Raw genomic sequence first — 22,940 nt, 5'->3', positions numbered from 1 at the left:
CAGTGACACACAAAGCATGCTTAATCAGTCCCAAAACTTGTTGGTGATTAGTTTACTGTTAATTTGTTGTGTCAGCTGTCAGCTCTACTTTGGCTCAGTCATTAAAGGGAGTAGGTCATATTTATATTAACTGCTTTCAAGGACCTTTTTCCCCTTTAAAGTCATCAATAATCATTAAAGTCTTATAATTGATGGCTGGTAAAGTTTTAAGAATCAGCTTTGACTGCTTTTCAATTAAATACATTTTAAGTGTCTTCTTGGGGCTCTTGAGACTTTATTTAGACTTTATCTCATCTATATATATTTTTTTACATTTGTTTGCATTTTTCACATAACTCACAACCAGAAAGTGCTTGACTTTGAGCACTGCTTAATTTTACAACAAAGGTTATTTGCTATAAAACAGTTATAATGCATGAATCCAGGTTACGTGAGTGTGTTAGTGTTAGTACTTAGCGTTACTGTGCAGTCCGTTATCATGCAAATGACGCGGGGCGCGCGGCCGATGTGTCATGCCCTTTTAAGAAAAATGAGAATCAGCGGGGAGTGACGTCTGCTGCGCGCACGGGCCCGAGGCAAACTGACACTTGCGGAGCGGCGAGGAGACAGCGAGCAAGATACGGTAAGTGCAGAAAGCCAAACTTTACTACGTGCTGAATGCGGTCGAATAATAAGTCATTTGCACGGGACTACGTAGCGCCGACGCTTGCGTGGCCATTAGCGAATTCATCATCACACGCCGTGTGTGTCTGTGTGTGTATGCGTGTGTGTTTTTTCGCCGGATAAAGGAGAGGAATTGCCCGCAAGTACATACCGGAGTGTGCACTCCCATTTTAGTCAAGGCCAGACGGAAGGGCAGGTAACGTTAGCTGTGGCTTTCCCGATAAAATACACTGCAGTGTGGCTTGATTTAGTGCTTGCCACGTCTGGTTTGGTCGGAAATAGTAAGCTAGGGTTGTTTGAGGTAGGTTTCTGACAGGGTGGTTGTGTTTTGATAGTGCGCAGAGGTCGGGAATGTGTCGGCTAGTTAGCTCGCTTGCTAACGAGCCGCAGCTAGCGGTTTGTGAAGTGTCGGCGGCCCGCAGCAGGCAGTTAAAGCTAGCTAGTTAGCGGCATTTTGCTAACAAGCTTGATAACGGGACTTAGGCTAGTTGCTGGTTTGAAACTAGACTACTTGCGGACACATGCCGGCCTCACTCGCGTGGATTATAGATTATGCCATTTTAAGGGTTTATCTGTAAGCGGGCTTATGATTTGACCAGAATTTGATTAATGTTGCTGGAGCTCATGTTGTAATAATCACACATCGACAGTGTTGTGCTGTGTGGTTTAGTCCGAGCCACAGATTGCAGGGACTTGGCATGACCTGAAGTGATAAGCATATGTCGCTGCCTTAAGCAAATTAGGTAGATTCACAGTGAGATAACCAAAGAGCTCAAATTACTTTCTCTTGTCTGACTCCAAGCTTCGTGACAGCCTATCGCATATTATTTCTGCTTCAGGGGGAGATATGTGAAGCAGGAAAGGTGTGTGCCCCATCCTTGAAACTGTAAACACACAGCAGGTCACTTTCCTAGTTAATCGGCCCTTTTTACAAAGAGGCTCACTGCCTCAAGGGTACTTTATTTCACTTTTTCTTTGTTGAAATTACACATTTCCCCGAACCTGACTTTAAAGATGCCATCTATGCCAATAACCCCTACCCTCCCTCTTAGTAAGCAAGCCAGCCTGCTGTCAGGATTCTTGAACAGGAACAGAGACTGGAAGAGGTTATTTTAGTAGGTAGCTACTCCTTTTCCATCCTATCAGCATGAAGCCTTTTTGCGCTTAGGAAAGAGGATGTGGTTACAGGTCAGGGCCCCAGTAACACAGATGCATTCAGCTGACAAGGCTTGTCAGTTACGGGTCTTTGTCATAATTAAGTCACAGAGTTTGTGTGCCTGGCTGCAGTTTTGCTCTGACTCATGGGGACATTTAAGGTTGTAGGAGATAAGGAAAAAAAGAGAGTTGCATAACTTGATTATTGGGTTATTTTATGTTATGTTAGTTCATGTTTTTGTAAGAAAAGAGAGATGGGCGAGTGCAGCTAAAAACTCTTTGACACCTGTCTTTATTTCTTGAATGAAGTTAGTTTAATTGATAACACAAAACTATTTCTTCAGAAAGTATTTTACTCTGGTTACCTGTGAAAACATGGAATTCCCCTTTATTGTAACTCTGGTGGTAAGCGTTTATTTTACAAGCTTGTAAATTCCTAATTTCCTAGCGAGGTTTGTAATTTGGCAGTAATTACAGGAAATTACAGACAAGTTTAAGTTGATACACTTCAAATTAATTAGTTACAATTAATTGCCAAGCTACTTATACAGCAGACTTGAAAATCTGTTACAGGTGAAATTTCATGTAAAGACAAACTTAGACCCAACTAAACTAAGATCAAAGGAATGTTTGTAGATATTTTTTTTTGTCAGCAGCCTCTAAAGTTAGTACTTTTTTTTTTTTTCTTATGTGTAGTGAACTGCGGTTTTTAGTCGAGGTAACACACGAGCAAGCACTTTTCAACACATAAAAACACTTATTAGCAGCAACTGTTGGAGCAACTTTTATCTCACCCTAAACCACAAATAGATCCTTTTTTTTTTTTTTTTTTTTTGACAGCGTAGCTCATCAACATGTAGTTTGTCAAGCAAGCGAAAACCCACAAGAGTTGGTATTGTGCTGCTAGCGTAACCAGCGGATGTGTGCATGTTCACCATCCGCACTGGGTGGAGGATACGGAGGGCAGCTGTCAGTCATCCCATCCTGCTGAGTCAGTTTGTGTGACAGCTTCGTTGCTGTGGGATTAATCTCAGTAGACCAGGAAATTGTGGATCCTGGGAGGTTGTACTTTAGCTGAACAGCCTCCTGTTCACTAAATTAAGTTTTGCAGTTTATCCAGACTTGCATTCGCTGCATGCTCTTGCTACCGGCGCCACCTAATCCAATTCCCAGCCTTAGATGGATACATACCTTTGGCTGTAGAGGGTGAGTGATGCAGTGATGTCATAGAGGAGCATGTTTTCTGTGGCATGTGGCCTTCTCCCGCTCCTTATTTGCTGGGGTTACTACGAAAGCAGATTAACAGCAGTGGTGTGTTTGTTTTCTTGGGAATGACAGTGTGTAGTTGAGGGCAGTGGAAAGAGACTGGTTTGGTTTTAAAAGCTGATGTCCTTAAATGGCCCTGTGTGTATGTTTGCGGGTATTGTGACTGTGTTTGCAGGCTTGTGCTGTGTGTAGTTTCTCTGATATCATGCAGGCAAGGTGTCAGAACGAGAGTATTCTTTTCACTCACTTTGGTTCCTTTTTGCAGAACAGGCTGCAGGTAGCTGCAAGTTCAACTCAAAAAGAAACAAAAATTGTGTTGCTGGCAAATTAAACATGAAGCAGAGTCTCTTTGAGCTGTAATCAATATGTTCATTTGGGGTGTGAAAGATGGCACCAAGTCCAGTGATTCTAGCATCAATTAAGACACTGTGAGCTAAGAAATTTGGTCTGTTTCTCAATACTGTATTAGTAGCAGTATTTACTTTTTTTAGTGGTTTATTGCTCTTCATTTGTATTTGAGCTTCCGCGTTAGTTCACCAGTACTTTGACTCGTTGTTTTCATACATAGACTGCCATATGAAAATTTGGGAAAGCAATCAGATTTGAGATTTAAGACCTTTTTATATTTATTTTGGCATAAGTGCAACAAAAAGACAACTACTGATGGTGCACGTGCATAAGTAGCAACACAACTGTAAAATTATTAAATAAAAAAAAATGTGGCACATACATTACTTTACACTAAGATTATTGATATGTTATTGACAGGCTGTGTTCGTCAATGTCATGGGTAAAAGCTGTGTTTCAGCTTGTTTGTTTGTGCATGCATGGATGGTTGTGAAGCTCCTGCCTGAAGGTAGGAACTGAAACAAAAAACTATATCAGTGCTGCCAACAGTGCTAATTGGTGAGAAAGTGCCGGCTGGGTGACTGTCACCTATGTTTAGCAGCTGCAGTAGTTTGTCTGGTACTGTGTATTGAGAATCTCTGTGCGCTAGTCATAATGCTAAAGAAATGTGCTCCCAGTGACAGGTCATGTATATGGGGAACTACCACCAAAGTGGTTTTAGGTTCTTTGCCTGGTGTTCAGGACAGGATTTGTCAGTGTGACAGTATCACAACGGTACAAGAAATAGCCACAAAACGTTACAGGTGTGTACACGGTTTTCCCCTGGCTAGAAAAACGAGGCGTCTTTTATTTGTGGCCATTATTTCAAGATAGAGTAAATTGAAATGTTGAAAAATAATTTTATCAGTATGACATTGAATAATGGAGAAAACCTTTTGATGGGACACTGCAATATTGTATGCGTGGGGGAAACCCCTGGTCTGACTAAGATCAAAATGAAGGTTAGGTTTGACGGTTATGGTTTGACCTATATAATATTTAGTAAGAGAGGCCCATGAGGTTGCATTTCGTTCTCAGCTGCATGCCTCTGTTCTGTATTATTTTTATTAATTTGAATTTTTTAGAAGTTGGGTGTGGTCTCAGTACTTATTGGCAGTTCAGTTACTTTTATTTCCAGCACATGATGGCCTGTGACTTTTTTCTTTTTAAATATATATTTGTTTATATGCTGTGGTAAGCACCCATAATTGTAATAAGGGAAACCATACCCTGTCAGATTTGCTTACAGTTAGGTAGGTGATTACAAAACGATTTTAAATGTCAGTAACATTAAACTTAACTTCTTTCCAGTATCAGAGACATGGTGAAAAATCCTGAAACACAGAGTGTAGAGCTTAATTTCCATTTTGTTCTGAAAATAGCATCACGTTTGTGTGAAAAAGAGGATATGAGATTGGCACTAATGCTAAACTAGTCCAGTAAATGAAAAGATTATTTTTAACTTGCTGAACAGCAAACTCTTAGAGGAAACAAAATTTTGGCGACATCTCCATCTCTTGTGAAATGAGGAATCTCTCTGCTAACGTCAGAAGTAATTCTTACAGTGCTGAAAACTCCAGATGTACATGACAGATTTGGAGTCTTTTTTTTGTGCTTTTACTTTCTAATTTGAATTTTGTCTCAACCAGCAGTCCTTGTTCTGCTGTGCAGCCTTGGAGTTCTTGGTGTAGTGGCTCTTGGTCCTGTTGTCCCCCTTCTTGTTAGGGGTCCCTCCAGCTTACAGCACCTCTAAAGAGCAGAAAAAGGACTGCTGTCACTAGCTGCAATTCATAAAGGCAGAGTTGGAGTTTTTTGGAGTTTCTGATTGTGGAAAGAGCTTCTCTTTGGAAAGGCAGATGAATGATATTGAATATCAACGTGTTTACTGAGCCAGGCATTAGTGAGACTTGAGACAAGAAGGGCCAAGGCTGGCTAGTTACTAGTAACTGATCCTTCGAAATAAGTCTGGACTGGCTCTTATTCTGGTTTATCTTTTTTTTAAGGGCGATCCACACAGACCTAGTTTGGTTGTCATATTTGGCTTTGCACACTTCTTTTTTTGTACAGTAGTTAATCTGCCTGGTAGTTTGTGCTGCTTTCTTTCCTATTGTCGTCCTAATTTTTGTTGGCAGACAGTTTGTAGGTACATTCCTCCCAACATTTTCGTATCCTACCCGGTGCTGATAATAACATGTTAAATATCCTTGCTAGGCAGCCTGTTCAAATAAAGAAAACTGTCTTTTTAAACCTTTCTACGCCTTTTTAAAAACATGTAGTTACTTTATTGGTTGAGGAATGGACCCTTAGAAACAATTGCTTCATATGCACAGGCTGCAAACTGAGGTTTGAAATAGTAAAGATGGGAGCTGGAATTTGACTGCACTTTTTTGGAGGAACACTCATCCTCCATAATGACCTTTGAAGCTGGCACATAATAATCTGACTGCCTCTGTCACAGTGCGAGCCTCTGACGTCATCCGTCTTAGCAAGGGTCAGTCCACAGCATTCACAGTGGGATTGTGACGTGCACATAGCTGACAAGTGAAGTGTAGCCTAAATCTAAGTGTGACATTGTCTGTACCACATTGTATATGTGACACACTGCATGCACTTGACTTTGTGCTTGAGTGTTTACATGAGCGTACAGGGGCGCGCGTTTGGATAGCACTCGTGCATCCCTGTTCTTTTTCTTCACCGCCCATTGGCTCCCCTCCCTTAATCACGCAAGGAGAACTTCTCTTTGAGTGCAGAGGATTAGAGAATATGAATTATGCACACTCTGGCCTTCATGTCCCACATGGTCCCTGCTTGTGATTGAAGCTGGAGGTCCTTCGTCCTTTGACCACTCCCCCTGAGAGTTTCTTTAGCGTGTGCTATTTAAAAAAAGCAGTGCAGAAGAGGATCATCTGCTTCCAGAGTAGCTGATGATTGGGCTTTTGATGTTTGCAAAAGAGTTGATGATTAATCGAGGCTATACAGTTGTCCTTGGGACCTAATTTCAGCATGCGCTACTATCTGAGTTTTATTTATTTTTTTCGTTACAGCCTTGATGTCAACAAGCGGCACTTTTTAGCCCTTGATCCAAAAGCGCTTGGTTCATTAAAACATAAGCTGGCAGTCAGCTGCCGTGTCTTTGAAGAAAACCGATATTAAAACGTTTTAGTGTTCTCTAAATACATCCCTACCACATTTTGTGGTTGTATCAGTAATTTAGAAAATTGTTTATATTTCAAGTTGAATGTCTTTTTTTGACTGCAGCTTTGACGATTACTGGAAAATCTCCTCCTATTTAAAATATTGTTTTTTCTAAACCAGCTTTGTTAATGGGGGTTTAATTTCCTCAACTATAATAGACATGTTTGTGTATAAAATGTTGAGAAGTAACAAAGATTTCAGCCAAATAAGGAACCAGACTTATTGCTTTTAAAGTACACAGAGTTTATTCTTATTGCTGTGCGTAGACACTCATCACAGGCTTGTTCTGAGGCAGGAAAAACCCTGAGATACTGCTTGATATGAAGTTAGATCAGTAGATAAGGAATCAGAAATCCCCACATTGCTTAGCTACATCTAAACCCCTTCTGAGTCTGTAGCCCAGCTTGTAGTGACCCAGTTGGCTACCCAATCTGACTTTACGCCACAGTGTGTGCCAGTGATTCGTAACCTCCTTGTTTCTTAAAGGGATATTTTTACTTCACAATTTCCTTCCATCACATTTTCCACTTCCCTCAGCTGTTTTCTGTCATAAGCGAAGGAGACCGCCACCATATTGCTGTTTTATAAAACCAAAACTTGACTCAGTGACTAACAAATCTGTAAGCAGGGTGTGTTTTGGTGTGTGAAAGCCAAATGATTGTGTCATTATGAGGAATATCTGCCAGATCAATGTATCATCTCCTCTCTCCTTCAGTTCCCCCCACACATACACATCACAGCTGGTTTTTGTTAGAGAGGGGTCACATACTCTTCACCTCCTCCACCCTGAAGCAGCTCCACTTATGGGTGTTCCCTCCATTGTTGTCCTGCTTCTCCTCTATATCCTCCAGGAATGACTAGAATCCTTTCTTTCTGGAGTGGGAAAAACTCAAAGACCAGATAGGAAAAAAAATCCCTTTGATTTGCCTGAAAAGAGATTTATTTTTTGCTTTTTCCCCACTGTTTTTTCACACCTTTGCTCATTTTGTTTGTCCAATTTTTACTTTTCCCTGTTTGTCCAGTGCAGACTGTTGGGCTGTCCAGTGAAGCAATCCCGCCATGCGTGAATACAAGCTAGTGGTGTTAGGCTCTGGAGGTGTGGGCAAGTCTGCTTTGGTGAGTATGGCCTTCCAAACCTCTTCCTGCGTCTCCTGCCTCTATTACTCCTGCCATGTGTTCCCTAAAGACTTTGTAGATAATTGTCAATAAAACAGCAAGAGGCTTTGCTAGCTTTTGAAGGAAAGCATGCGGTAAAACATTTTTAATTATGGAGGTTTATAGAGCACAGATGAAACTGTCTTTTGACTGTTTTAATTTTCCTAAAGGATTTATTGAGAACATGCTTGTTTGCTGACAAGGGTTTAATCTATCTCCAAGGCCTGTGTTATTGAAACTAGCTGCCTGTATACATATAATACATATAATGGTTTTATTGTTAGGGTTTTTGAATCGTTCAAACTCTGCCAGTTCTAAGCTCATCTGTGTTTATATGTATAGACATCGTAATCTGTTTTTTTACTTTTCTTAAGGTTGATAGAGAACAGAACCAGAGCAGTGATGTATTTTATTGTCAGGGGACCTCAGATGCCTGTGAAATGTGTCGTATGCTTTGCTCAGCTAATTTCAACCAGGTGTCAGATTAATCCCTCAAACGGGCATGATTAAGATGTTATCAGGTGAACTTGGTCTACCCCACTAATGTAAATCTGCCGCTCAGCACAGCGCTTTTAACACAACCCAAAATTGGACATTGCTGTTTACTTGGAGAGTGACACATTTATCATAATTTAGGCTCTATGTACCATATGAGATTTGAAATAAAGCAACTGATATGCTGATTGAAGATCAGAAACATTGGCATTATAACCATTTTTATGGACAGGCCTAACATGTACTTGGAAAAACTAATATAATTATATATAAAATGTTCATTTTTAATACTGCCCAAGTCTGGAAGCCATGCACATCACCACAGATGGCTTTTCTTCTTTGTGATGCTTTGCCAGGCCTTTGGTGCAGCTGACTGTAGTTGTTTGTTTGTGGGGCTTTCTGTCTTTAGTTTTGTCTTCATGTAAATTCCTTTCTTGATTGAGATCAGCTGATTACCTTGACCATTGGAGAATATTTCTGTTTCTTTTTGTTTTGTTTTTTCAACCTCCAAAACTTCTGGGTTGGTTTTGCAGTGTGGTTAAGATTTCTGGCCATCTGTACTCTGAAACACTGGCCTGTCAATGATCTGAGCTAACAGTATATTCCTATATGCTTCAGAGTTAGCTGCCTCTGTCTTTTGTCACATCACTGGTAAATGGTGAGTGCTATTGGAAGCTACACATCCTAATGCAGTCCTACTGACATCTGCATGTTTTTGCAGATGGAGATGTGTGCCTCATTCCAAGCCTTCTCCATATTTATTTCTTCACATTATTCTCTTACTGAGTGATTCATTTCATTGGTCTAAAAAATGCTGTTTCCACACTGAACTGGCACCTCTGCATTTCTAGGTCTAATCTGGCCTAAACTACTGGATACTATATTCAACATTTTTGAGGCTAAATTGTTTTTACCTTGTGGCGAACCCTCTGTTTGCTGTCTTGAAGTCTTTTCATTGTGGTAGACTTGGATAATAGACATCTAGAAGAGTTTTAGTACATCCAGCCAAGTGAAGAAAGGGATTATTGTTTACCATGAAAAGGATCCTGTCATCCACTATTGTTTTATGTGAACGTGCAGGCAGTTTTTTTTTTTTTTTTTTTTTTTTTTTTAAATTCAAGTAGCAAAGTGTTGATTTGGCCACTCTATTTTATTTTTTTTGCACCACTCAATTTTGCTTGCATTGAAAACTCTTAACTCTCTGCATCTTCTGGGTTCACAGCATTGGTAAACAAGTGCAAATCCTAAACTCGGGATCAGCCCTTGTACTTTCTACATTTTACTATTCTAACTTTAATATTTTTTGATAAATAAAAAAGGTCAGAGTTCAAACACATGCAGATTTAGAAGTGTGCCAGTAGAATAATTATGTTGTGCTTTTGGTCACATCCTCGTTCCTGTCTAGTTGTGATGATCATAGGTGGACAAAGCGTTAGATGATATGGCACTTTTGCTGCATGTGCTACTCCAGCAGTTTGATGTTGGCTTTCTGTGTGTCTCCCCTTACAGACAGTTCAGTTTGTACAAGGAATCTTTGTGGAAAAATATGACCCTACAATAGAAGACTCATACAGAAAGGTGAGTGTCCCGAGAGAGGCAGAGTGCTGGCTTGAAATGAGCTGATTGTTACCAGCTGCTCCTCAGGTTCACATATTATTGTGCTCGGAAATTTTCTCATTCAACTGCTTCTACTCTGTTACCCTCTCATTCCTAGTTTTCATTCTTTATATTTTCCTGTGACTTCATACTACTGGTGTGGTTGCTTTCATGTTTCCCCTCAGTGTTAGCTGTCTCTTTCAGTCTTCAGTGTATGACCTATTCATAGGTTATGAATTTTGTTTGCTCAGTGACCTGAAATTAAAGATGCTTTTACATGTGTTTTCTTACAGCAAGTGGAGGTAGATGGACAGCAATGTATGCTTGAAATTCTTGACACAGCCGGCACAGTAAGTAAACTCACTGCCACTGAAATCTTCAAATGCTCAGCTTTGCTGGGCATATGCACTCCTGAATATATATTTTAGTAAATCTAGAGGCGTTTCAGATTGGAGAATCTGTTAGGTAGTGTTTGGTAATTTGGCCTCTAGGGAAAACAGCCTTATTTATTTATTTATTTATTTATTTAAAGCTAAATTGTAGTCAGAAAGCAGTCGATTCTCTCTGCACACACTGTTTACCTGCATTCGTCCGTGACCTGCTCAGATGCTATTAGTCAATGCTACTCTGGCTCAATCTGGAGGAAAAGAAACAGACTCCTGGCACCAGAAATCTTTTTCCTCGCCTGCAGTTTTTACATATTCATAAATGATATTTGATACAAGATGTGATGGTCTGCCACACTGTGAAACATTAAAACAAATTGTATTTCACAGATACGTTGGGCAATGAGATCTTTAGTAGCTGAAATGACATCCAGTTATGAGCTGACACTGTGATGCCTTTTTATGCTGTATTTATGATTGTTTTAGAGTATTTTGTACACCAGTCTAACATTAGTCTTATTCTGCCCCCCCACTGGTGTCCTCGTGCAAGAAAATTTCTGAAACATTTGTCTGTGTGGGAACTGGCAACTGAGAAACACATCATCTCCTATCCTAGAGATGTGCAGAAACTGTTTTAAGTGTGCGTTTGTCGGTAACAGACCCACGTTGCATTGCACTGTGTGTGTCTTTGCTGAAAAACCTGACAGACATCCAAGAATTGTAATCCTGCACAATACTGTTTCTTTATCCACTGGGATTTCAACCAATCCACTGTGATTATTCAGTTGATAATAAAATGGTGTTCAGTTTCATCGACGTACACTGGCCTGAAATTGCTTATTTTCTTTTTTTCTGTTTTAATTCTGACAAATGGACCAGTCAAAACAAAAGGGACAAACTAGAGCCAACACATCTATGCTTGACAAATGATTTAATGATTATTTAGACTTAACCATCCAGTAAAGTTTGTCACAGATATGCAATGTAATCGTCAAACTGGTGCAGGGAACAAAAGAGTAAAAAAAGAAAATACAATAAGTAAAAGTTGGAAGCTGTATGACAGCGCTCATAGCCTCTCCATCTTTTCCCCCCTTGTGTAGGAACAGTTCACAGCTATGAGGGACTTGTACATGAAGAATGGCCAAGGCTTTGCCCTGGTATACTCCATCACAGCACAGTCCACCTTCAACGACCTCCAAGACCTGAGAGAACAGATTCTACGAGTAAAGGACACAGAGGATGTAAGTATACTGTATACTGGCATAAGCGTACAAGCGTTTTATAATTTTATCAGTTTGTTGCTAAACTTTTCTTTAATCACGTAGGCTGTAGAAAGCAGAGTAGTGGCAACGAGTACAGTTAGACCTAAACGCCCTGTGTCCGTGGGCTCAGCCGCCTACATTTTTCAGGGGCCTGATCAGACTGTTGCTATAGATACCATTCAACACTATAATCACTCTGTGTTATGCAATTAATTGCAGATTTGTATTATCTGAACATAACACAATGAGTGTCACGGTGTTATGTTTATAGAGTATAAACAGTGGCAAACTTGTGTACTCTGCATAACTGAGCACTGATTAATATTAACGTTGCGTGTGTGTGTGTATGTCCCTGCGGTTTCATCAGTGTTTGTTGTAGACACAGAGCACTCGTGCTCACTAGGTTGAGGAGAAAAGTAGGGGAATATCTTGCATGTTAAACCCTTAGTCTTGTGGGGATTTTTCTGTATAGTGTGTGGTTTTCTCCATCAGGCCTGCCTCACATCGACGCTGCAAATAAGAGCATGTGTCATCTCCTTATTTTCCAAGCTTGTTGTTTGTCACCAGCACATTTCCAGTTTTCTATATATCTGCTAAATTGTGGAACTGCTGGAGCAAGTAAGCCCTCTATCCCCTCTCTGGTCGAGTCGATAGTGCGTCAGCAGGATCTAAGATGCCCTTTTTTGGTGATCTGTTGAGGGAATGAATGTTACCATAACCCACCCTCTTGGTTTTGCTTCCTTATGTCTCTCTGTTCCCTGTCAGCCATCTGCAAAGCCTCTCTCTAGCCTGGAGCAGAATACCTCTCTTTTCTCTTTTTCTTGCTCCTCTATATTTGTGCAATTATTGTGCTGCTTTTATTTGAACTGGCCTTTTCAGCTTCTGTTGCATTCTTTCCCCCTCTCTGTTTGACGGCCAGCCTCGTGGTGTTGATGTGGTCTGGCACTCTATGTGGGTGATTGGACTGTCAGGCATGAAGTGCAAGGAGAGCCTCAGCTCATCAAAAACTGGGTTATGAGACTGTGGTTCTTCATTAGGCTCTCCATGGTTTGGGAGCTGAGGTTAGCCTCAGGCTAACAGATGGATTGCAGGACCAGTGGCTTCTCGACACGCAAGGAAATAGTTGATGTTTCTTTTCTTCTGGAAATCTGTTCCCTTTGACAACATCTTTCAGTTTAAACAGTTCAGCTTATCTGGCTATTATGGCCACTCTGCCAGCTATCAGTCCACTGGTCATTTGTGCCCTTACCTTCGATAGCCGTGATATCTGTTTATCCTTTTTTGCCCCTTGCAAGAATGAACCAAAGGAAATGCTGGGCATGTTTCCCCCTTTTCTTCCAAGAAGGCAGATTTCTTAGTTTGAGAAATCTTTCAAGTGACTGCAGAGCTAAAGCAGAAACCGTTGATGCTGCTACAGCTGTTCTTGTTCTCAGCTCTGACATGCACCATTTACTGCAAAGCGGGTATAATGTACAGATGCACCTAATATCACCAGGCTCAATTAAAAGGGCTTTTAATGGTTGTACATTCATTGAACACAGTAGGGTCAAATTCCATCTCTTTAGAAGAGCCATTAGTGGCAAAAATAAAGTAAGTGAGCAGACACTAGTGAATTAAAAGCTCACTTCCTTCATTTCCTTTCACACTTCTTATGTAAGAGAGGTCTTATGACTTCTCCGGGCCACCTCAGTCTCTCTTCCCGTGTGACTAGGATGGTAGTAATGCCTGACTCCAATGCTTGTGACTCACTGCTCCATTTTAAAGAACTAACTCCATTCATTTTTGTCGTTTTGTACCCGCCTGTTCACCGTTACCCACAATCCAATCTTCGGCGTGCCATTGTGGGCGGGATACGACCTGTCTGTAGCATGTTAATACAGTCTGAACAGATTCTCTGTGGGTTGTGTGGATTCTTCAAGTAGGCTAATGCTGCCTTGTGTTCTGCTGACGCTGAACATTTTTTTCCTTTTTCCCTGCATACCTCCATTCTTTCAGCCATCTCACCATTCTTTTTATCCCAGCTTGACTCAAGAGTTTATGTTAGGAGGGCATACCACTGGTTCTCCCGGGACCCGTGGGAGAAGTGTCATTCAGCAGTTCAGCTTGAGGATTTGTTTAGATATCAAACATCAACCACCAACCTCTGTGGGGTTAATCTAAACATCTCAGTTTCCTGTCGTCTGCCCCATAGAAAGGGCACAAAATACTCACCCTATATCTTACTTTGTCTCAAGAAGCCTGACGGTAGTGCTCCAACAGCAACCTCTGAAAAGAAGACTTACTGGGGGGGAGTATGGACAAGTGAGCACATGTCAGGATACTGGTATTTTTCTTAAAAATATGTAGATTTTCCACATCCACAAGACATGTCTGGGGGGCATTTGTAGGTCCTCAGAAGAGAGTGAAGGCAGGATTTCCCATGCATAAATTTATTTAGCGCCACAAATAGACTTCCCTGGCCGATATATTATTGGCGCCTCTTTTGTTGCATGCAGAGTTTTTCCATCAGTTGATTCCTAAGCTGTATCACAAACACAGATATCCCGTGAACGAACCCTGTGACAACATCTTAAAGTCTTCCTCACATCTGAGACGTTTTCTAACATCATACAGTTTCACAGTGATTAGTTTATTAAGCCAAGTTTCAATGTGGAAATGCAGCCCAGGCTGAATGAACACATCCACACACAGACTCTCTGTGTCATATAATTCCAGAGAGCAGCTGGAGCATGGAATCCAGCTGAAACATTTGAAAATATTCAGGAAGGAAAGCGATGTTATCCCGGCTGGGCGGGGCTGTCATAACTTCCTCCGGGCCAGCATTCTCCCTAGATAGCCGGGCAGGAAACAGCAGGCAGGATGAGACGCATCCCGACACCCTGACTGCCCAGCTCTGCCTACTTTGACAGTTGAGGCTGAAGTTTTGCCCAGAATACTCTGTCCTCCTCAGGCTTTCTTTTTTCTGTTTTCTTTTCTTTTTGAGAGGACCTTTGGTTATTAAAACATTTGAGAGAACAAAAGAAGCAGCATTGCTGGTTTTAGGAGGTTCCAAAACCGGCTGCACTTAATCTCAGTGACTGTCCCCTCAGCTTTGCCTTTAATTTATTTCCCTTTTAAAGAAACAAAAGTTAAAAATAAACCACCTTCCTCGTCAGTTCCTATTGATTCTTTAATCTCTCTGGACACAGTTGTGTAACCTAAATGATTTTCTTTACTTTCCCACCGGGAAGGAGATCGTTTTTTTATTGATCATCTTTGTGACCCTCCAATTCAGGCCTGAGAGAAAAGCACACTCATTGACTGTTAATACTCATCTCTTCAGTCTTTTACTTGGGTTGTACATTTGTTTGCAGATATTGCTTTTTCACTACCTTTCACTCCAACAAGAGATTTAACCCCTTTGTTTATATGTGTGTGGCTGGTGTGTTCAATAAAAAAGCCTGGGCCTTTATACTGTTACTGTTCCCTGAGGTAGAGTTAAAGGGTGACAAATGGATTAAAACAATCTTGGTAATGTTTTTCTAACATTCCCAGCTGCACCTCCAAAGAAGGGTCCTTGTTCACTGCAAGGTGGCATTTAAAGATTTATGATTAAGTTTACAAAAAGTAGAGTACAGCATTTAAAGTCTAAAAGAAAAGTTACTGAAGCCTTTTTAATGCAAACGTGTTTATAGGAAACACGTTTGCTTTTCTCCTATATCTAATTTCCTCTCTATAGGGGGAAAAATGGCAAAAAGGTATGAACGAAGAAGTTATACAAAGTCAAAAGTAAAAGGAAGGTTCTTCTCTTGTATCCTTGATACTTGATACTTGTATCCTGTATACTTCTAATTTATCTGTGTTGGATGTGAACCTGGACTATAGCTTCAGCTGTGAATAATACAAATTGTAGGATTTATATTAAATCCTAAAACAGCCTGCTGACATACAGAGTGGAGTCTAGGTTGTAAGGACAAATGGATTTAGAGGAATCTGAACAGTTTTTGTGAATAAAATGTTAAGTTTTACATTAAAAGAAATGTTAAAAATGCATGAACAAGGAATATGTGACCAGACAATGGGGGATAAATCATGTGGGCACAAACAGAACCTGCTTGCTCTTACCTGTCCTCAGGTGCCGATGATCCTTGTAGGGAACAAGTGCGACCTGGAGGATGAACGTGTGGTGGGGAAGGAGCAGGGCCAGAACCTGGCCAGACAGTGGAACCACTGTGCCTTTTTAGAGTCCTCTGCTAAGTCAAAGATCAACGTCCTTGATGTGAGTACAAACGTCTCCTCCAAAAATGCAACTCTATATATTTTTCAGTTTGTTTTCCATCTCAGTCACAGTTGGATGTGTGTACAGCAATCATCAGTAGAATTGTATTTATTTAAGATGTATAATTAAGGTTTCTCTGACATGTAGGTAATAATGAGCTCAGATGGATTATACTTCATTCTCTGGGCTACATCCTGTTAAACCTTCTGTCTGCAAACTGTCACACAAATCCATTTAGTGACGAGGCTATGTGTGGGTACTAAAAAGTAAAAGGTTTAGCGCTTTATTAACATTTTATCTGTGCTGTCTCTCTCTCTCTTAGATCTTCTATGACTTGGTCAGACAGATAAATAGGAAAACGCCAGTGGAAAAGAAGAAGGCAAAAAAGAAATCCAACTGTGTCCTGCTTTAAAGACCTTTCTCCCTTCAGCCCCTGCAGCAGCTCTGAGCCAGGTGTGTGTCTACAGTTTCAAAACACATTAGTCTTAAATACCCATGCAGCTGGCATCTTCACAACTTCATGATTCATAGACAAGCTGTCAGATTAATTGTTATGTAATGGCTTTGATCTTCCTGCTGTCTCCGACGGCACCGCATACATCAGTTGTCGTTTTAGTCATGTGGGTTTGTTTGCGAGCGGTTAAGTCGAAACAACTTTAATTTTATAGTCTAAATAAACTGTTCACAGTGGTTATTGTACCTGTAGAAACTCAAAACATGCAGTTTAGAGATGGCGCCCCCCCTCCAGGTAGCTGGAGGTATAACTGAGGGTTCAAGTAGAGACAATAGATTACACAATTATAGTGTGTGTATTAGCAAGCAACATGAGGTAATGCCTGACCTGGCTCCCTGTGATTCATTTAACTGGTTACAAGAGAGGTTCTTGGTTTCAAACGGTCTGAAGAGGAACTTTTCAAACTAACAGCAGATACACAACACTGATCTGTCATTAGCTCTCTTACAGTCTACAAACAACTTCACTCGTCATTCATACTGATGACGCATAGAATGAATGTCTAGAAATGAAAGCATCCTTGATTTACCCTTCAGACCTGTGAAATGCTTTTTAAATCTTCATTCCTGTTATATGAATGAGTCAGTCTGCGATAACTGGAGATAAATTTCAGACCTCAGCAAGCTGCAGCAGCTCGTTACGTCTGGGAAATCCTGATCTGTCAGCATGTTGTTTCCCCAGACGAAGAGCTGCTGCTTTTGAAATCTTTTTCACAAGATTTTCAAAAAAAAACATGTTGAGTGGTGTTACGACCCGTCTAGAGCCAGGCAATAACATGAGTGAGGCACCTGCTCCCCCCCCCCAAAGACCCAAGCAGCCACAGGAAACAAATCCGTTCTTTATAATGTGATTTATTTATAAAGTGGTGAAGAGGGACAACAAAACGGGAGTGTCAACAGTTCAAGGTGAGCCGAGGCCAAAAACAAAAACAAATCTACACAAATCCTGCACCCCTGACCTTACCAAAACAAAGTCAAAAACAAAGATGGAGTCTGACCTCCTTAACTAATTCAAAACAGGAGAAAACTAGTGATCAAAAGAAACGGCAGCTCAACCCTACCCACTCCACTTCCACAACTTTCAAAACAGCACTGCAGCCAGCAGCTGCCACAGGTATACTGCTGGGTCATGAGGAGAAACGCGAGGACCTCCAGCCTCCTTTTAACAGTGGTAATGAGGAAGTCTGAAAACTGTCACGCTAAGTGCTTATTTCTGTGAATCCTTCCAAACAGACAATCTTGTCTTAATTTTAGAACAAGCGCAGGCAATAATTAAAGTCAATTCGTCAAAGTCTGGACTGCAACATGAGAGCAGATTGGAGCTGCAAAGCATTTTCTGTAAACACGAATGACATGTTTCCTTGTTTCTTCTACAGTTGTATAAATCTTATATGAGATTTTAATAGATGGCCAGCACATTGAGTAAGCTGTTAGCTACTTGCTTTTGCTTCATCGTTATTCAGAATCTGCAAAAGCTACTAATAAAGTAAAACTACGGTCAGAGAGCAGCCATCCTTTTTGTCATATTGCAGGCATACATCTTCAGTAACCTAAAATAAGTCATAATTTTCATTATGTCCTGATGGAACTGAGCCCATTTAACCCACCTCACACCAGTTTCAAAAGTTTCCACTACATATGTAGAACGTTTCCTTCAGGTGAAACTCAATCTATTCAGTTGAGGAAATCTTGTAAGAACTTAGGATGTGCAGCCACCCTCACATGGAGATTACTGAATTGGGCCTCGTTGTTTCCAAACTTTGAAGGTAGTGAAGCGTAAACTGTTCAGAATGCTTCAAACAAACTAGTTTGCATGATGTGTCATTTGACCTTCTGTCAAAGGCTAAACCTGTTTGCTGAAGTAGCTGTGTGAAAGGTTGAATCTGGATCAGACGCTGTGCAAAGGAGATGTAACTGTTTGCTTTTGTGAATTTGCAAATGATGTAACACTTTGCATGAGCTGTTTGGTCTGTGTTTGCCGACAGCACAGGAGCCTATTTTTGAAGCAGTAAATGCCCAAATGTTGGCCAGCGTTTGGTTTGGGCTCGGGGACTAAATCTGCTGGTGATCTAAGGGCTGCAGGATGGAACATGAGTGGGTTTTAGGACTAAAGCCTGGGTCTCAGTGAAGCTGATGTGTCCTTGAGCAGGACTCTGACCCTTAACAAGTAGACAAATAAGTTCTTCACAGTCGGTCAATACATTTCCCTGTCAGTAATAAAGTGGCATTGCATTTCCACAATAATAAACAGCTGACTTTAATATAACGTCCAAACATGAACTACTTCTCCCGAGTCTGCTTTAATGTTTCCAGATCAGTAATTGGCTATTGTTTTTATAAGTATACTGAACCCACAAATAAGGAGTATACATCCATAAAGCCTACAGATAAATAATAAAGGACTGACAAGCCTATGGGATATTTTGCCATAAGGATTGGAGCAAAAAAACTAATCTAATTGTGAGCAAGAATAAAAAGCTTAAACAGTTTATTTGCTGTTAATTGGTGAATGATATTGTGAAAACAATCAAATGTCATTAAAAGAGCAAAATGGAGCTCATATGGCCTCTTTGTTGTTTGAAATTAAAAAGGGTGTAGCTGAACAAGCGACAGTTTGCACAACTTTTTTTTTCTTCCTCCCTCCAGTGTTTTGGTTAGAGTGCAGTTGCTTTTAGAAGCTCTTACAATCTGTTAGCTGGTATTTTGGGCTCTGTTGTCAGAACAAAACCCCAGTGTTGCCAGACCTGACAGGTTCACACAGCCAACAGAGAGATCTTACGTCTTCAGTTACTTTTAACTTCCAAGGTGGAGGAATAAAACTTTGATTTCGCAGATAAAACTGGATTAGTGAAACAGACAGTGCCATTGTAGCCAGCCCAGACAGCAGGGTCGCTGAACCACCCACTGCGTTCCTCGTCTGAACCCATCTGTGTTGGTCAGTTAGAGCTCCAGTGTGTGAGAGCGGGGGCCTCTGTTAGCATGCCCCAGGGTGGCGTCAGCACTCCCAGCACCCCCCACCTCCACCCTACCCGACTCTCACGCCGGCCAGCCCAATGAACCAGCACTAACGGGATTTCAACCTCGCTGTTCCACTGCTCACAGCCCACCAGCTCATACGCTGCGAGAGGGAGAGAGGGGATACAGTGCCAGCCACAGACAGGACGCAGAGAGTTAATGGGACATGTCAGTTTGTGGCTTCCAGCATGTTGACCTGATGAGCTCATGAACTTTGAGTCTCTGGTTTTATCTGTCACTGTATTCACTGGGAGAGGGATATATTTAGGGAGCTGTTAGCTTGCATGGCCCTAGATTCCAAACACCTTAATGAAATAAAGCTATCATTAATATTCTTGAAGGAGCTCTACTATGTGTCTGAAGAGGTCTGTTAATGAATACTTCACCAGAAACCGAGCAACAACATATGGAAGTTATGAAAGCTAACTGTAAGACTAATAAGAAAAACAAGATTTGCTGTAGCCAGAATGTGATTATAGCAACATGAGTAGACCGCATGAACACTTGAAATAAGAATGGTTACTGCAGGGCATCTGTTATTGCGCTCATTACCAACTTATTGTCACTGCCTCTCTGAAAGGTAGCTTTGCCTGCAAATGAATCACGAGCCTGCTAGTTGCACTTGTAGCATCATGCATATACTCCTATTATGTTATTTGTGCTCTGTTCTCATTTTGCTGTTTGTGAGTTGAACACCAGCGGCTCTCAGTGTTCGCCCAGACAGACGTTCATTTAATTGCAGCAGCTACACTAAGCACAGGGTGAGCATGAGCTAAGAGCTCAGACTGTTAATGGAAAGATGGCACCTGAGCAGTGTTTAAACATCCCAAGCAGAAACTCGGCAGACCTCATCACATGACTTTTGGCACATGGACTGATTGAAGTTTTGCTCAGCTGAGAGAAGCCACAAAATGCTGATCACTCGACTTCCTAAAGCCTTTGGCACTGAAAGTGCCTCTGAGGAACAGTGCAGGAGTACTTCTCTGTGCTCCCCGTTGGACTGCTGGCTTTACTCTCTGCTCTGAGGTGTGATTTTTCCCCCCGAGGCTTTGTGTTAGACATTTGATCTCTTTTCCAAGGTCTGGTTAAGATGCAAGAAAAGTGCTAAGAAGTTTAAGAATGAAAAACTTTGTATTAAGGGTCCAAAAAGCAGGTTATAAGTTTTTTAAATTTTATTTTTAAGCCTTAAAATCCCAGGTTTATACACATCATTCTTGTTATCATTAATGTTTTTACTTTAAAGTGGTATAATATATGCTATATGCCCGTGTATTTTTTTTCTAATGAAATTGCAACACTTGCAATGCCGTTCAGCAGCCATTAGAGGGCACTGCCGCCTTAATTTTCTTTCCGAGGGTGGTTTGAGTTGGCTTTGGAAGGACTGACAGTGTGCTGTCTTGCAGAAATGCTGTAATGAAGAACTGTTGCCCTGATTGGAACGTGCCAGCATTCCAACAGCCCCGACCCCACCCTTCCTCCATCAGCCATAAACGGTGAATCAGCTGACTGAACTGCTCCTATCAAAGATGAGGATGATCTACACCAGAGAGAATGAAAAGAGAAAGACAGTAAGAGAGAGAAGACTCTGGTCTCTCGCCTCCGAGGACCTTCCTCTGTCTCAGTTTGAGTGTGAACGCTGAACGGGAAGCGTCCACCTCTGCACCAACAACAGCACCACAAACTGACGATGTTCTGATTAAAATGCAGCAAAGCCTCTGAAAGTTAAAAAAAAAAAAAAAAAAAAAAAAGTCCACGAGCTGCCTACATGGCCAGCCCCTTATTTTTATTTTTTGACAGCTTAACATAAAGAAATAACAGCATTTAAGAAGGAAAACAAAGTTAGAACTTGGATTCAGTATTTTTCATCTTTTTCAATATTGTATTTGAAAGACATGGAAGTTGACCTCTTTAGTTGTATGATTATAAATATTCTTCAAAAACGAGCATGAAAAAAGCATCAGTTATTACGTGTAGATGTTTTCAAGTGAAATCAAAGTGGAAAAGTGAGAATTTTTTTTTTTTTTATAGCCATACACCTATTCTCCATGCCTGTCATGTCAGTGATGATAGATCGAGGTCTATGATATGTATTATTATTATTTTTATTACATATTTTTTTTCTTTGTTCGCCCTCTTGTTCATGGACTTCTCTTCTGCAGATATCTCTCTCTGATGTGACTTAATTTTATACTCAGTCACCGGGATTTCATAGCTCCCATAATATATTCTAATGCCATTTTTCTTTTTGCATAACAATGCTTCAGAAAAAATGGGTCTTTTATAGAAGAAATATGGGGGAAAATAAGGATTGATTTCTATGTCTCTCGAAGCTGAAATATATTATACTAAACCAACTCTAATAATGCTTCTTGTGTTTTTCTGTCAATAATGTTCCAGCTTTTATGGATTATTAAAGTACATTTTAGTACATTTTCATTATACTGGTCAATGTATTTTTGTGAATTAAACTTTTATTCAAAGTGGATTTGACTTATTTGGGATGAAATATGAGATCAAAAGATTTTCTTGTTTTCTGGAATTTCACATTGAACAAAAATGGGAATTGTATGGGAATGGAGGAACTGTTCAGTGCACTGTTATTCCACATGCTTTGCTGTACTCTCGATGGCCATTAGGTGTCAGTATATGAACAAGAATAATACATGGACAGGCTACCTCCTAGAAGCTCTCACAGTAAACCAATGCAAAGCCAGCAGTTCATTTTTAACGTATAATGCTGCTTTTAATCGGATAATGAAACTGCACACAGTGCATCTTCAACATCCTGCTTCACACCAAACACTGTGAGCATCCGGAAGGAAAAGGGGGATTTTTCACACCTTGTACTCTGAGCCTGCTTTTTAATCCCTCTTTCTCACCTGAAAGACGGGATTTTCTGTAATCTCTTCTCTCTGATTTCCAGAGCAAAGGAAAGAGTAGAGATATAAATACAACAAACGATGAAAGGTTAAACCGTGCATTGCGTGAAGGTGAAGCAGCATACATGTGGGTTTTTCTAACCTCAAGAAAATAAGTGCGTGCTTGCACTCTTTTGTAATGCTAAGTCATGATTAAATAGTTAACATATAAAATTACAGCCTGACCTGTTTTAACCACAACATGCAACTGTAATCATAATTTTTCAACCATATATATATATATATATAAGGAATACAGTATACTTATTTTGACCTATTTTTATATTGGTCTTTACTTGAGTTGCTTTAACTCTGCACTATAAGGCCACTGCCCCATTGTTTGATTGGATGGCCCTCTTAAACAGGCTTGAACATCAGGTGTGTCGGCCATCTGTGCTCACACCGACAGAGTCCTTAAGATGACTGTATTAAGTTCAACTCCTCTTCGACCAAGCACTTAGAGCAGTCTTAATGTTGGGCTTTTGGTTCAGATTTGTCATGTTTAATATAAACATCCATTCACTTATAACAGAGGAATGAGGAAAACCAAATAGCATATGATTTCTTAATTATCCTGTAGTGAAAATAGTTGATAAACTAATTTGGTTTGCATTCACTGTGGTACAGTGATTTCTTTCTCCTTAGGCAAATTCTTCATATTAAATGCTTGACAAGT

At 40.5% G+C, this 22,940-nt stretch overlaps 1 protein-coding gene across 5 annotated transcripts; it reads left to right on the top strand.

Moving 5' to 3' along the window:
- The first annotated feature begins 485 nt into the window (after nucleotides 1-485).
- Nucleotides 486-21,782, top strand: LOC102789836 (ras-related protein Rap-1A). Of its 5 annotated transcripts, none has more exons than XM_006782751.3 (8): nucleotides 486-622; nucleotides 7,694-7,782; nucleotides 9,826-9,894; nucleotides 10,206-10,262; nucleotides 11,399-11,539; nucleotides 15,675-15,818; nucleotides 16,141-16,271; nucleotides 20,750-21,782. In XM_006782751.3, the coding sequence occupies exons 2-7, from the start codon at nucleotides 7,726-7,728 to the stop codon at nucleotides 16,228-16,230; spliced, it is 558 nt and encodes a 185-aa protein (XP_006782814.1). In that variant the 5' UTR covers nucleotides 486-622; nucleotides 7,694-7,725; the 3' UTR covers nucleotides 16,231-16,271; nucleotides 20,750-21,782. The 5 variants fall into 5 exon arrangements, with proteins under 5 accessions (XP_006782814.1, XP_006782815.1, XP_006782817.1 ...); XM_006782752.3 differs by having other exon boundaries at nucleotides 520-622; nucleotides 7,689-7,782; XM_006782754.3 differs by lacking the exon at nucleotides 486-622 and adding an exon at nucleotides 647-859 and having other exon boundaries at nucleotides 7,689-7,782.
- The last annotated feature ends 1,158 nt before the right edge of the window (nucleotides 21,783-22,940 follow it).

The sequence above is a fragment of the Neolamprologus brichardi genome, chromosome 5 (genome assembly GCF_056152115.1).
Source record: "Neolamprologus brichardi isolate AB-2024 chromosome 5, ASM5615211v1, whole genome shotgun sequence".
Classification (NCBI taxonomy): Eukaryota; Metazoa; Chordata; class Actinopteri; order Cichliformes; family Cichlidae; genus Neolamprologus; species Neolamprologus brichardi.
Note: the sequence above shows the minus strand (reverse complement) of the source record. Positions and strands in the feature narration are given on the sequence as shown.